General features: G+C 64.7%; 1 protein-coding gene across 1 annotated transcript in view; it reads right to left on the bottom strand.

Moving 5' to 3' along the window:
• Positions 1 to 13,249, bottom strand: part of SPRYD3 (SPRY domain containing 3) — a 14,525-nt gene extending 1,276 nt beyond the window's left edge. The window contains exons 1-8 of the mRNA XM_069878955.1: positions 13,225 to 13,249; positions 11,485 to 11,625; positions 10,949 to 11,024; positions 10,746 to 10,870; positions 7,153 to 7,288; positions 3,172 to 3,354; positions 1,246 to 1,395; positions 440 to 497 (exon numbers count right to left, since the gene is read on the bottom strand). Coding sequence (XP_069735056.1) covers positions 440 to 497; positions 1,246 to 1,395; positions 3,172 to 3,354; positions 7,153 to 7,288; positions 10,746 to 10,870; positions 10,949 to 11,024; positions 11,485 to 11,625; positions 13,225 to 13,226 — 871 coding nt within the window. The 5' untranslated portion in view covers positions 13,227 to 13,249. The remainder of the gene's footprint in view (positions 1 to 439; positions 498 to 1,245; positions 1,396 to 3,171; positions 3,355 to 7,152; positions 7,289 to 10,745; positions 10,871 to 10,948; positions 11,025 to 11,484; positions 11,626 to 13,224) is intronic.
• Between the last annotated feature and the right edge of the window lie 640 nt (positions 13,250 to 13,889).

The raw sequence follows: 13,889 nt of genomic DNA, 5'->3' as shown, positions 1-13,889 counted from the left end.
GGAAAGGGGGGGGAAGGAAAGGAAAGGGGGGGAAGGAAAGGAAAGGGGGGGAAGGAAAGGAAAGGGGGGGGAAGGAAAGGAAAGGGGGGGGAAGGAAAGGAAAGGGGGGGGAAGGAAAGGAAAGGGGGGGGAAGGAAAGGAAAGGGGGGGGAAGGAAGGGGAAGGGGGGGAAGGAAGGGAAATAAAGGGGGGGAAAGGGAAATAAAGGGGGGGGAAGGGAAATAAAGGGGGGGGAAGGGAAATAAAGGGGGAAAAGGGAAATAAAGGGGGGGGAAGGGAACTAAAGGGGGGGAAGGGAACTAAAGGGGGTGAAAAGAAAATAAAAGGTGGAAGGAGGAAAAAAAGGGGGTAAGGGGGAAAAAAAGGGGATGAGGGTGGAAAAAGGGGGGGACAGAGAAAAAAAAGGGGGGGGTCAAGTTTTTTGTGGGGGGTGTCTCACCTGCATGATACGCCACCGAGCCCCTGCTCCAGCCAGGGTGCCGGTTCTTGGGGTAGTCCTGAGGGAGAGGAGGGGGGCAGTAGCCCAAAGCAGGGAATCAGTAGCCCCCAGGGGGGATTTGGTGGCCCAAAGGGGGGATTCAGTGGCCACAGGGGGGGATTTGGTGGCCCAAAGGGGGGATTCAGTGGCCACAGGGCGGGATTTGGTGGCCCAAAGGTTGGGGGGGGTGTGCATTCAGGTGATGCTGAGAAAGAGGAGGAAGGCGAGGGGGATTCAGAAGCCCTGGGGAAACCAGTGGCCGCAGGGGGGATTTGGTGGCCCAAAGGGGGATTCAGTAGCCCAACATGGTGGTGGGGGGTGGTTTTAAGTAATGATGAGAAAGAGAAGGAATATGAAGGGGATTCAGCAGCCCTAGGGAAATCGGTGGCCACGGAGGGGATTCAGTGGCCATGCAGGGTATTTGGTGGCCCAAAGGGGGGATTCAGTGGCCATGAGGAGGGGTTTGGTTCTGATAACGCTGAGAAAGAGGAGGAAGATGAGGGGGATTCAGAAGCTGTGGGGAAATCAGTGGCCACGGCGAGGATTTGGTGGCCACGGTGCGGGGGGGAATCGGTGGCCCCAGAGGAAATTCAGTGGCCACGGGTGGAATTAAGTGGCCACAAGGGGGATTCAGCGGTCACGGGGCGAGGGTGGTTCAAGCCAAACTGAGAAAGAGGAAGAACACGAAGGGGATTCAGCAGCCCTGGGGAAATCGGTGGCCACGGCGGGGGGATTCGGTGGCCACAGGGGGATTCGGTGGCCCCCACCTTGCGTGCCAGCCCCAGGGCGATGTAGCACTTCTCCCCGGGGTCGACGATCTCCACCTCGAAGTAGTGTGTGCGGGGGCTGAGGGGGCAGCGAGCCTGCGCCAGCCCCACGTCCACGATGCTCTTGCCCTTCCCCACGTACTCCAGCAGCTGGGGGGGGGGGGAAATGGGGGGGTCAGGGGGGGAAAAAAAGGGGGGGGCACCCCAAATCTTAAGGGGGGACACATATATCCCAAATCTAGGGGGGAAACGCCAAATCTGGGGGGGCTAGATGAGGAGGGGGTGCCCCAAAGCTGGGGGATCCTCATCTCAAAGCTGGGGAAGGATAAATAGGGGGGCATACCCCAAATATAAGGGGGGGCACCCCAAATCTGAGGGGGGCCGACCCCAAATCTGGGGGGAATCAAAATCTAGGAGAGGGGAACCCCAAATCTGGGGATGGGGGGTGACCCCAAATCTGGGGGGGGAACCAAATCTGGGGGGGGGAACCCCAAATCTGGGGGGGGGAACCCCAAATCTGGGGGGGACACAACAAAATCTCGAAGAGGGGAACCCCAAATCTGGGGGGGGGTGACCCCAAATCTAGGGCATAACCAAATCGAGGGGGGAACCAAAAGGTAGGAGAGGCAAACCCCAAATCGGGGGGGGACCCCAAATCTGGGGGGGACACACCAAAATCTCGAAGAGGGGAACCCCAAATCTGGGGGGGGAACCAAATCTGGGGGGGGACCAAAATCTAGGAGAGGGGAACCCCAAATATGGTGGGGGGCAACCCCAAATCTGTGAGGGGAACCAAATCGGGGGGGGAACCAAAATCTAGGAGAGGGGAACCCCAAATCTGGTGGGGGTTGACCCCAAATCTGGGGGGGGAACCAAATCTGGGGGGGGAACCAAAATCTAGGGGAGGGAAACCCCAAATCTGGGGGGGGACCAAAATCTAGGAGAGGGGAACCCCAAATCTTGGGGGGTGGGTGACCCCAAATCTGGGGGAAGGAACCAATTCTGGAGGGGGGGGGGAAACCAAAATCTAGGAGAGGGGAACCAAATCGGGGGGGACACCCCAAATCTAGAGGGGGCCCAAAATCTAGGGGGACACACCCCAAATCTAGAGGGGGAACCAAATCTGGGAGCGGGGACCACAATCTAGGAGAAGGGAACCCCAAATCTGGGGGGGGAACCAAATCGGGGGGGGGAACCAAAATCTAGGAGAGGGGAACCCCAAATCGGGGGGGGGGGGGGGGGGAACCAAAATCTAGGAGAGGGGAACCCCAAATCTGGGGGGGGCGACCCCAAATCTGGGGGGGGGGAACCAAATTGGGGGGGACACCCCAAATCTAGGGGGCAGGACACCCCAAATCTGGGGAGGGGGGGAACCCAAAATCGAGGGGGGGGAGACACACCCCCAGTCTAGGGGGGGGAACCAAAACCTAGGGGGAGAACCCCAAATCTAGGGGGCGGACACCCCAAATCTAAGGGGGGCCCAAAATCTAGAGGGACACACCCCAAATCTAGGGGGAGAAACCAAAATCTAGGAGGGGAGAACCCCAAATCTGGTGTGGGGGAACCAAATCGGGGGGGGGAGACACACCCCCAGTCTAGGGGGGGAACCAAAACCTAGGGGGAGAACCCCACATCTAGGGGGGGACACCCCAAATCTAGAGAGGGAACCAAATCTGGGGGGGGGACCACAATCTAGGAGAGGGGAACCCCAAATCTGGTGGGGGGGGGTGACCCCAAATCTGGGGTGGGGGAACCAAATTGGGGGGGGAACCAAAATCTCAGGGGAACCAAATGAGAGGGGGCCACCCTTCACACCTCGAGGGGGCCGAAATGGGGAGGGCGCCACTACCTGAAACCTGGGGCTGAGGTGAGGGCCCCCCCCAAAAAAAGACACACCCCCCCCCAAAAAAAGCGGGGAGCCCTCACGGTGCCGCAGAGGCGGACGTTGTGCAGGCGCCCCCACTCCTCCTCGAAGCTGTCGACCATCATGGCGCTGTCGTCCTCGCCCGCCTCGGCGTGCAGGTGCAGCCGCACCTCCTCGCCCAGAGAGTGCAGCCCCACGGCCGGGAACAGCCCCGGGGGGGGCAGCGGCACCGCCGCACAGCCCACCTGGGGGGGACAGAGCACACCTGAGGGGATAGAGCACACCTGGGGGGGGATAGAGGGCACCTGGGGGGCTGCAGGGGGGGATAGAGCGCACCTGGGGGGGATAGAGGGCACCTGGGGGGGGATAGAGGGCACCTGGGGGGGGATAGAGTGCACCTGGGGGGCGATAGAGGGCACCTGGGGGGGGATAGAGGGCACCTGGGGGGGGATAGAGGGCACCTGGGGGGGGATAGAGGGCACCTGGGGGGGGATAGAGGGCACCTGGGGGGGGATAGAGATCATCTACAGGGATTGGGGGGGTATAAAGGACACCTGGTGTAGTATAGAGCTCACCTGGGGGGGTATAGAGCTCACCTGGGGGGCTGCAGGGGGGGATAGAGCGCACCTGGGGGGGGATAGAGGGCACCTGGGGGGGGATAGAGGGCACCTGGGGGGGGATAGAGATCATCTACGGGGATTGGGGGGGTATAAAGGACACCTGGTGTAGTATAGAGCTCACCTGGGAGGTTATAGAGCTCACCTGGGGGGCTGCAGGGGGGGATAGAGCCCACCTGGGGGGATAGAGCCCATCTAGCGGGGATTAGGGGGGCATAGAGCTCACCTGGAGGGTTATAGAGCTCACCTGGGGGGCTGCAGGGGGGGATAGAGCGCACCTGGTGGGGGGGATAGAGCGCACCTGGGGGGGGGGGATAGAGCGCACCTGGGGGGGGGGGATAGAGCGCACCTGGGGGGGGGGGATAGAGCGCACCTGGGGGGGGGGGATAGAGCGCACCTGGGGGGGGGGGATAGAGATCATCTACAGGGATTGGAGGGGTATAAAGGACACCTGGTGTAGCATAGAGCTCACCTGGAGGGCTGCAGGGGGGGATAGAGCCCACCTGGGGGGATAGAGCCCATCTAGCAGGGATTGGGGGGGACAGAGCGCACCTGGGGGGGGAAAAAGGGCGCCTGGGGGGGGAATAGAGGGCACCTGGGGGGGGGATAGAGGGCGCCTGGGGGGGGGATAGAGGGCGCCTGGGGGGGACAGAGCGCACCTTGGCGGGGGATAGAGGGCGCCTGGGGGAGGATAGAGAGCACCCTGGGGGGTTAGGGGTGGTATGGAGCTCACTTTAGTGATGTAGAGATCATCTAGGTGGGCTGGGGGGGGGTATAGAGATCACCAGGGGGGGATAGAGCTCACCTGGGGGGGATAGAGCTCACCTGGGGGGGTATAGAGATCATCTACGGGGATCAGGGGGAGGGGTATAGAGGACACCTGGTGTAGTATAGAGCTCACCTGGGGACTTATAGAGCTCACCTGGGGGGCTGCAGGGGGGGATAGAGGGCACCTGGGGGGATAGAGCCCATCTAGCAGGGATTGGGGGGGGATAGAGGGCACCTGGGGGGGGATAGAGGGCACCTGGGGGGGGATAGAGCGCGGCTGGAGGGGGATAGAGGGCACCTGGGGGGGGATAGAGGGCATCTACGGGGATTGGGGGGGTATAGAGGACACCTGGTGTAGTATAGAGCTCATCTGGGGGGTTATAGAGCTCACCTGGGGGGCTGCAGGGGGGGATAGAGCGCACCTGGGGGGATAGAGCGCACCTGGGGGGGGATAGAGCGCACCTGGGGGGCTGCAGCGGGGGATAGAGCCCACCTGGGGGGATCGAGCCCATCTAGCGGGGATTAGGGGGACATAGAGCTCACCTGGAGGGTTATAGAGCTCACCTGGGGGGCTGCAGGGGGGGATAGAGCCCACCGGGGGGGGGATAGAGCGCACCTGGGGGGGGGGATAGAGCGCACCTGGGGGGGGGGGATAGAGCGCACCTGGGGGGGGGGGATAGAGCGCACCTGGGGGGGGGGGATAGAGCGCACCTGGGGGGGGGGGATAGAGCGCACCTGGGGGGGGGGGGATAGAGCGCACCTGGGGGGGGGGGATAGAGCGCACCTGGGGGGGGGGATAGAGCGCACCTGGGGGGGGGGAGAGAGCGCACCTTGGGGGGGGGATAGAGCGCACCTTGGGGGGGGGGATAGAGCGCACCTGGGGGGGGGGGATAGAGCGCACCTGGGGGGGGGGATAGAGCGCACCTGGGGGGGGGGATAGAGCGCACCTGGGGGGGGGGATAGAGATCATCTACAGGGATTGGAGGAGTATAAAGGACACCTGGTGTAGTATAGAGCTCACCTGGGAGGTTATAGAGCTCACCTGGGGGGCTGCAGGGGGGGATAGAGCGCACCTGGGGGGGGATAGAGCGCACCTGGGGGGGGATAGAGCGCACCTGGGGGGGGATAGAGATCATCTATGGGGATTGGGGGGGTATAAAAGACACCTGGTGTAGTATAGAGCTCACCTGAGAGGTTATAGAGCTCACCTGGGGGGCTGCAGGGGGGAACAGAGCCCACCTGGGGGGATAGAGCCCATCTAGCGGGGATTGGGGGGGGATAGAGCGCGCCTGGGGGCGGATAGAGCGCGGCTGGGGGGGGACAGAGCGCGGCTGGGGGGCTGCAGGGGGGGATAGAGCCCACCTGGAGGGATAGAGCCCATCTAGCGGGGATTAGGGGGGGATAGAGCTCACCTGGAGGGTTATAGAGCTCACCTGGGGGGCTGCAGGGGGGGATAGAGCCCACCTGGGGGGATTGGGGTGGTATGGAGATCACCTTAGAGATGTAGAGATCATCTAGGTGGGTTGGGGGGGTATTAGAGGTCACCGGGTGGGATAGAGCTCACCTGGGGGGGTATAGAGCTCATCTACAGGGATTGGGGTGGTATAGGGGACACCTGGTGTAGTATAGAGCTCACCTGGGGATTTATAGAGCTCACCTGAGGGGCTGCAGGGGGGGATACAGCCCACCTGTGGGGATAGAGCCCATCTAGGGGGGATTGGGGGAGGATAGAGATCACCTGGAGGGCTATAGAAATCATATAGGGGGGCTGGGGGGGTATAGAGGCTACCTGAGGCAGTATAGAGCTCACTAGGGGTGTTGGAGGGGGTTACAGAGCTCACCTGGGGGGGTATGGAGATCATCTAGTGGGGTTGGGGGGTATAGAGGTCACCTGGAGGGGTATCAAGCTCACCTGGGGGGGTGAGGGGGGGCTACAGAGCTCACCTGGGTGGGTATAGAGCTCATCTAGAGGGATTGGGGGGGGTATAGAGGTCACCTGGAGGGTATAGAGCTCACCTGGGGGGTTGGGGGGGCATATAGAGCTCACCTTGGGGTGTATAGAGATCATATAGGGAGGTTAGGGAGAGTTATAGAGCTCACCTGGGGAGGTATAGAGATCATCTAGGGGGGTTGGGGGGATACAGAGCTCACCTGGGGGGGTATAGGGATCATCTAGGGGAGTTGGGGGTATATAGGGCTCACCTGGGGGTTAAGAAGCTCACCTGGGGGGCTTGGGGTGGGTATAGAGGTCACCTGGAGGGGGTATAGAGCTCATCTAGGGGGGTTGGAGGGGGCATGGAGGTCACCTGGGGGGGTATAGAGATCATCTAAGGGGTGTGGTGAGGACATAGAGCTCACCTGGAGGGTGTATAGACCTCACCTGGGGGGCTTAGTGGAGGTATGGAGCTCACCTGCGGGGGTATAGGGATCATCTAGGGGGGCTGGGGGGGGGGTATTGACCTCATCTAAGTGGGGGGGGGTGTGTGGAGATCACCTGGGGTGGTTGAGGGGCGTATAGAGGTTACCTGGGAGGGTGGGGGAGTATGGAGCTCACCTGCGGGGGTGACAACAAGAGGGGGACTGGGGGGGGGGGGTGATGTGGGGGGGCTGGAGGGTGTGAGCAGGGGGGTACGGGGGGGGTCTGGGGGTGTCACTGACCCTCTTTCCGTTCTTGGTGAAGAACACCTGCGCCGTCTGCGCCTCGAAGGAGCCGAGCTCGATGCCGCAGCCGATGCGATCGCCCGAGCGGCACTTGGCACCCAACTGGCGGCCCCGCGCCCGCCCGCTGTACAGCCTGGGGGGGGGGGCAGGGGGTCACGGGGACCCCAAAACCCCCCAGGACCCCCCAGACCTCCCCAGTGCCCCCCGCTGTACAGCCTGGGGGGAAATCAGGGGCTCACGGGGACCCCAAAACCCCCAGGGAACCCCCCAGACCGCCCCAGGGACCCCCACTGTACAGCCTGGGGGGGGTCAGGGGCTCATGGGGACCCCAAAACCCACAGGGACCCCCCAGACCGCCCCAGGGACCCCCGCTGTAAAGCCTGGGGGGGGTCAGGGGCTCACAGGACCCCAAAATCCCCAGGGACCCCCCAGACCTCCCCAGGGACCCCCGCTGTAAAGCCTGGGGGGGGTCAGGGGCTCACAGGGACCCCAAAATCCCCAGGGACCCCCCAGACCTCCCCAGGAAGCCCCGCTGTACAGCCTGGGCGGGGGGGGGTCAGGAGCTCATGCGGACCCCAAAATCCCCAGGAAACCCCCAGACCACCCCAGGGACCCCCACTGTACAGCCTGGGGGGGTCAGGAGCTCATGGGGACCCCAAAACCCCCCAGGAACCCCCCAGACCACCCCAGGGACCCCCACTGTACAGCCTGAGGGGGGTCAGGGGCTCATGGGGACCCCAAAACCCACAGGGACACCCCCCCCCGACCTCCCCAGGGACCCCCACAGTACAGCCTGGGGGGTGTCAGGGGCACACAGGGACCCCAAAACCCACAGGGACCCCCAGAGACCCCCGCTGTACAGCCTGGGGAGGGCATCAGGGGCTCACGGGACCCCAAAACCCACAGGGACCCCCCAGACCGCCCCAGGGACCCCCGCTGTAAAGCCTGGGGGGGGTCAGGGGCTCACAGGGACCCCCAAAATCCCCAGGGACCCCCCAGACCTCCCCAGGAAGCCCCGCTGTACAGCCTGGGCGGGGGGGGGTCAGGAGCTCACGGGGACCCCAAAATCCCCCAGGACCCCCCAGACCGCCCCAGGGACCCCTGCTGTACAGCCTGGGGGGTCAGGAGCTCATGGGGACCCCAAAACCCCCGCAGGGACCCCCCAGACCACCCCAGGGACCCCCACTGTACAGCCTGGGGGGGGTCAGGAGCTCATGGGGACCCCAAAACCCCCGCAGGGACCCCCCAGACCGCCCCAGGGACCCCCGCTGTAAAGCCTGGGGGGGGTCAGGGGCTCACAGGGACCCCAAAATCCCCAGGGACCCCCCAGACCTCCCCAGGGACCCCCGCTGTACAGCCTGGGGGGAAATCAGGGGCTCACGGGGACCCCAAAACCCCCAGGGAACCCCCCAGACCGCCCCAGGGACCCCCGCTGTACAGCCTGGGGGGCGTCAGGGGCTCACGGGGCCCCCAAAACCCCTAGGGACCCCCCAGAGACCCCCCCAGTGCCCCCCAGAGCCTCCCACTGACCCCCAGTGCCACCCAGTGTGCCCCCAGGGACCCTCAGTGCCTCCCAGTCACCCCCAAGTCTGCCCCAGTCACCCCCAGTGCCCCCTCAGCACTCCCCGCGCCCCCCTGTGTCCCCCCAGTACCCCCCCAGTCACTCCCAGTTGCCCCTCACTCTGCCCCAGCCACTCCCAGTGCCCCCCAGTCACTCCCAGACCCCTCTAGTCACTCCCAGTGCCCTCCCAGTCAATCCCAGTGGCCCGCCAGTGACCCCCAGCAACTCCCAGTGCCCCCCCAGTCCCCCCAGTCACTCCCAACGCCCCCCCAGTCCCTCCCAGCGCCCCCCCCAGTGACCCCCAGTCACTCCCAGTGCCCCCTCAGTCCCCCCAAGTCACTCGTAGTGTCCTCCCAGTCCCTCCCAGTCACTCCCAATGCCCCCCCCAGTGACCCCCAGTCACTCCCAGTGCCCCCTCAGTCCCCTCCAGTCACTCGTAGTGTCCTCCCAGTCCCTCCCAGTCACTCCCAATGCCCCCCCAGTGACTCCCAGTCACTCCCAGTGACCCCCCAGTCCCCCCCAGTCACTCATAATGTCCTCCCAGTCCCTCCCAACGCCCCCCCAGTTTACCCCAGCCACTCCCAGTGCCCCCCAGTCACTCCCAACGCCCCCCCAGTCCCTCCCAGTCACTCCCAGTGGCCTGCCAGTGACCCCCAGCAACTCCCAGTGCCCCCCCAGTCCCCCCCAGTCCCTCCCAGTCGCCCCCCCAGTGACCCCCAGTCACTCCCAGTGCCCCCCCAGTCCCCCCAAGTCACTCGTAGTGTCCTCCCAGTCCCTCCAGTCCATCCCAGCGGCCCCCAGTCACTCCCAGTGCCCCCTCAGTCCCCCCCAGTCACTCCCAGCGCCCTCCCAGTCCCTCCCAGACCCCTCTAGTCACTCCCAGTGCCCCCCCAGTCACTCCCAACGCCCCCCCAGTCCCCCCCAGTCACTCCCAGTGCCCCCCCAGTCCCTCCCAGCGCCCCCCCAGTGACCCCCAGTCCCTCCCAATGCCCCCCCAGTCACTCCCAGTGCCCCCTCAGTCCCCCCTCAGTCCCCCCCAGTCACTCGTAGTGTCCTCCCAGTCCCTCCCAGTCACTCCCAATGCCCCCCCAGTGACTCCCAGTCACTCCCAGTGACCCCCCAGTCCCCCCCAGTCACTCGTAGTGTCCTCCCAGTCCCTCCCAACGCCCCCCCAGTTTACCCCAGCCACTCCCAGTGCCCCCCAGTCACTCCCAGACCCCTCTAGTCACTCCCAGTGCCCCCCCAGTCACTCCCAACGCCCCCCCAGTCCCTCCCAGTCACTCCCAGTGGCCCGCCAGTGACCCCCAGCAACTCCCAGTGCCCCCCCAGTCCCCCCCAGTCCCTCCCAGTCGCCCAGCCCAGTGACCCCCAGTCACTCCCAGTGCCCCCCCAGTCCCCCCAAGTCACTCGTAGTGTCCTCCCAGTCCCTCCCAGTCCATCCCAGCGGCCCCCAGTCACTCCCAGTGCCCCCTCAGTCCCCCCCCAGTCACTCCCAGCGCCCTCCCAGTCCCTCCCAGACCCCTCTAGTCACTCCCAGACCCCTCTAGTCACTCCCAGTGCCCCCCCAGTCACTCCCAACGCCCCCCCAGTCCCCCCCAGTCACTCCCAGTGCCCCCCCAGTCCCTCCCAGCGCCCCCCCAGTGACCCCCAGTCCCTCCCAATGCCCCCCCAGTCACTCCCAGTGCCCCCTCAGTCCCCCTCAGTCCCCCCCAGTCACTCGTAGTGTCCTCCCAGTCCCTCCCAGTCACTCCCAATGCCCCCCCAGTGACTCCCAGTCACTCCCAGTGACCCCCCAGTCCCCCCCAGTCACTCGTAGTGTCCTCCCAGTCCCTCCCAACGCCCCCCCAGTTTACCCCAGCCACTCCCAGTGCCCCCCAGTCACTCCCAGACCCCTCTAGTCACTCCCAACGCCCTCCCAGTGACCCCCAGCAACTCCCAGTGACCCCCCCAGTCCCCTCCAGTCACTCCCAGTGCCCCCCCAGTCCCTCCCAGCGGCCCCCCCAGTCCCTCCCAGTGCCCCCACACTCACTTCCCATCGTCGGCGTGGTAGGCGATGGAGTCGGGCAGCCAGCCGGGCTGGTGGTCCAGGCTGTAATACTGGGGGACCAGCCCCACGGCGATGGTGCCGCGCACCCCACTGTCCACAATCGACACCTGGGGGCGAGGGGGGGGGGGGGGTCAATCAGACCCTGAACCCCCCAAAAATTCACCCCGGACGGATAAAAACCTCACCTCGAAATAATTATTGTCCCGGGACAGCGGCCGCGGCGCCACGTAGCAACCAACCTCGCCGGAGTTGCCGTGATAGCTGAGGGATTGGGGAGGGGGGCATAAAAAATGGGGTGGGGGCACCTCTAAGGGGTCAGAGACCTCACCTAGAACCCTCCCCAGCCCCATAATTCGTTTCCTCTCCATCTAGAACCCTCCCCAACCCCATAATTCGTTTCCTCTCCATCTAGAACCCTCCCCCAGCCCCATAACTCACCTCATCTCCATCTAGAACCTCCCCAATCCCACAAATTGCCTCCTCTCCATCTAGCACCCTCCCCAACCCCATAACTCGTCCCACCTCCCCCTAGAACCCTCCCCAGCCCCATAACTCGTCTACTCTCCATCTAGAACCCTCCCCAGCCCCATAACTCATCCCATCTCCATCTAGAACCTCCCCAACCCCATAACTCGTCTCCTCTCCATCTAGAACCCTCCCCAACCCCATAACACGTTCCACCTCCCCCAGGAACCCCATAACTCGGTGGGGGGGGGGTCACCTGAGGGTGTCTCCGTCCACCAGGATGTGTTTGGCGCGTTCCTGGTAGCGCACGGCTCGCACCTCGCGGATCTCGCGGATTCGCCGGCGCCAGTTGAGGAACCTGTAGTGGAGGTGCAGGTCGTCCATGGCGAGGGGCAACCTGCGGGGGGGGGGCGGTTTGAGGGGGGCATCGGCGTCAGGGACCCCCCCAACACCTCCAAAGACCCCCCACCAAGACACCCCCTGAAGCCCCAGATGTGTCCTCCAGTGATTCCATAGCCCCCTGAGCCCACAGAGACACCCCCCAGCACCCCAAAAGACCCCCCAGCATCCCCCAGACCCCCCAAGACCCCCCAGCACCTCCAAAGACCCCCCCGAGACACCCCCTGAACCCCCAGAGACATCCCCCAGTGATTCCATAGCCCCCCCGAGCCCAAAGTGACCCCCCCAGCACACCCAAAGACCCTCCAGCATCTCCTCAATCCCCTGAAGACCCCCCAAAGACCCCCCAGCACCCCCAAAAAGCCCCCAGAGAATTTCCAGCACCCCCACAGCCCCCCCAGAGACTCCTCCAACACCCCTAAAGACTTTCTAGCAACCCCTAGCCCCCCCAGAGACCCCCCAACACCCCCAAAGACCCTCCCAAGACTCTCCAGTCCCCTCCAGCTCCCCCTAGAGCCACCAGAGACCCCCCCAGCACCCCCAAATACCCTTCAGCATCCCTCTAGCCCCCCAGAGACCTCCCCAGCACCTCCAAAGACCCCCATAGAGAACCCCCAGTACCCTATGAAACCCTCCCCAGCACCCCCAAAGACCCCCATAGAGAACCCCCAGTACCCTATGAAACCCTCCCCAGCACCCCTAAAGACACCCCAGACCCCCCCAGCATCCGCAAAGACCCCCACAGAGACCCCCCAGCACCCCAAGAAACCCCCCCAGCACCCCTAAAGGCACCCTAGACCCCACCAGCACCCCCAAGGACACCCCAGCACCCCTAAAGAGCCCCCGAGGCTCTCCAGGCCCTTCAGCATCCCTCTAGCCCCCCAGGGAATCCCCCAGCACCCCCAAAGATCCCTGTAGAGAACCCCCACCACCCCTAAAGACACCCCAGACCCCCCAGCATCCCCAAAGACACCCCAGCACCCCTAAAGAGCCCCCGAGGCTCTCCAGACCCTTCAGCATCCCTCTAGCACCCCAGGGACCACCCCCAGCACCCCCAAAGATCCCTGTAGAGAACCCCCAGCACCCCTAAAGACACCCCAGACCCCCCCAGCACCCCCAAAGACACCCCAGCACCCCTAAAGAGCCCCCGAGGCTCTCCAGACCCTTCAGCATCCCTCTAGCACCCCAGGGACCCCCCCAGCATCCCCAAAGATCCCTGTAGAGAACCCTCAGCACCCCTAAAGACACCCCAGAAGCCCCCAGCACCCCCAGAGAACCCCCCCCAGCACTCCTAAAGACACCCTAGACTCCCCCAGCACCCCCAAAGACACCCCAGCACCCCTAAAGAGCCCCCGAGGCTCTCCAGGCCCCCCCAAGGCCTCACCGAGACACCCCTGAACCCCATCCAGCATCCCCACAGCCCCCCCCGAGCCCCTAGAGACCCCACCCCCCACACACCCCAATACCCCCAGACCAAGCCGCCCCCCACCGGGCTCCCCCTCCCAGCCCCACAGCTCTGCCCCCCATTCTTGGGGTCCCCCGCCCCCCCCAATACCCCACCCGCCCCCTCCATAGCCTTCACGCTGCCCGCACTCACATCCGGGTCTCTGAGCCGCTAGCCCCGCCCCTCTCGCGCCTCTCAGCCAATCGCCGCCCGCCTCTCCCCTTTAGCCACGCCCCCTCGCGCCTCTTAGCCAATCGCCGCCCGCCTCTCCTCTTTAGCCACGCCCCCTCCCCGCTCAGCCAAGAAAGTTCCCCCCCCCCCCGGGGCTGCCCGTGCTCCTCAAACACGCCCCCAGACCCCCCGAACTGCCCCTAGAAATCGCCCCTGCACCCCCAAACTGCCCCCAGGCCCCCCAAACTGCCCCCAGGAATTTCCCCTGCACCCCCAAACTGCCCCGGACCCCCCAAACTGCCCTCAGAAATCGTCCCTGCCCTCCAAAACTGCCCCAGGACCCCCCTAACTGCCCCATCGAGTGGCCCTTGTTGCCCAAAACTGCACCCGGAGCTGCTCCCTGCTCCCTGAAAATGCCCCCGTGGCCCCTAAATGCCCCCTGGAGCTGCTCCTTGCTCCTAAATCTGCCCCCGGAGTTGCCCCTGTACTTTCAAATTGCCCCAGGCCCCTCCCCAGATGCCCCTCGATCTGACCCCCACGTCCCAAACGTGCCCCTAGAGCTGCCCTCTGCACCCTGAAATTGCCCTGTGGGCCCCTAACTGCCCCCCCGAGCTGCCCCTTGTGCCCTAAAATTGCCCTGTGTCCCC

The sequence above is a fragment of the Phaenicophaeus curvirostris genome, chromosome 30 (genome assembly GCF_032191515.1).
Source record: "Phaenicophaeus curvirostris isolate KB17595 chromosome 30, BPBGC_Pcur_1.0, whole genome shotgun sequence".
Classification (NCBI taxonomy): domain Eukaryota; kingdom Metazoa; phylum Chordata; class Aves; order Cuculiformes; family Cuculidae; genus Phaenicophaeus; species Phaenicophaeus curvirostris.
Note: the sequence above shows the minus strand (reverse complement) of the source record. Positions and strands in the feature narration are given on the sequence as shown.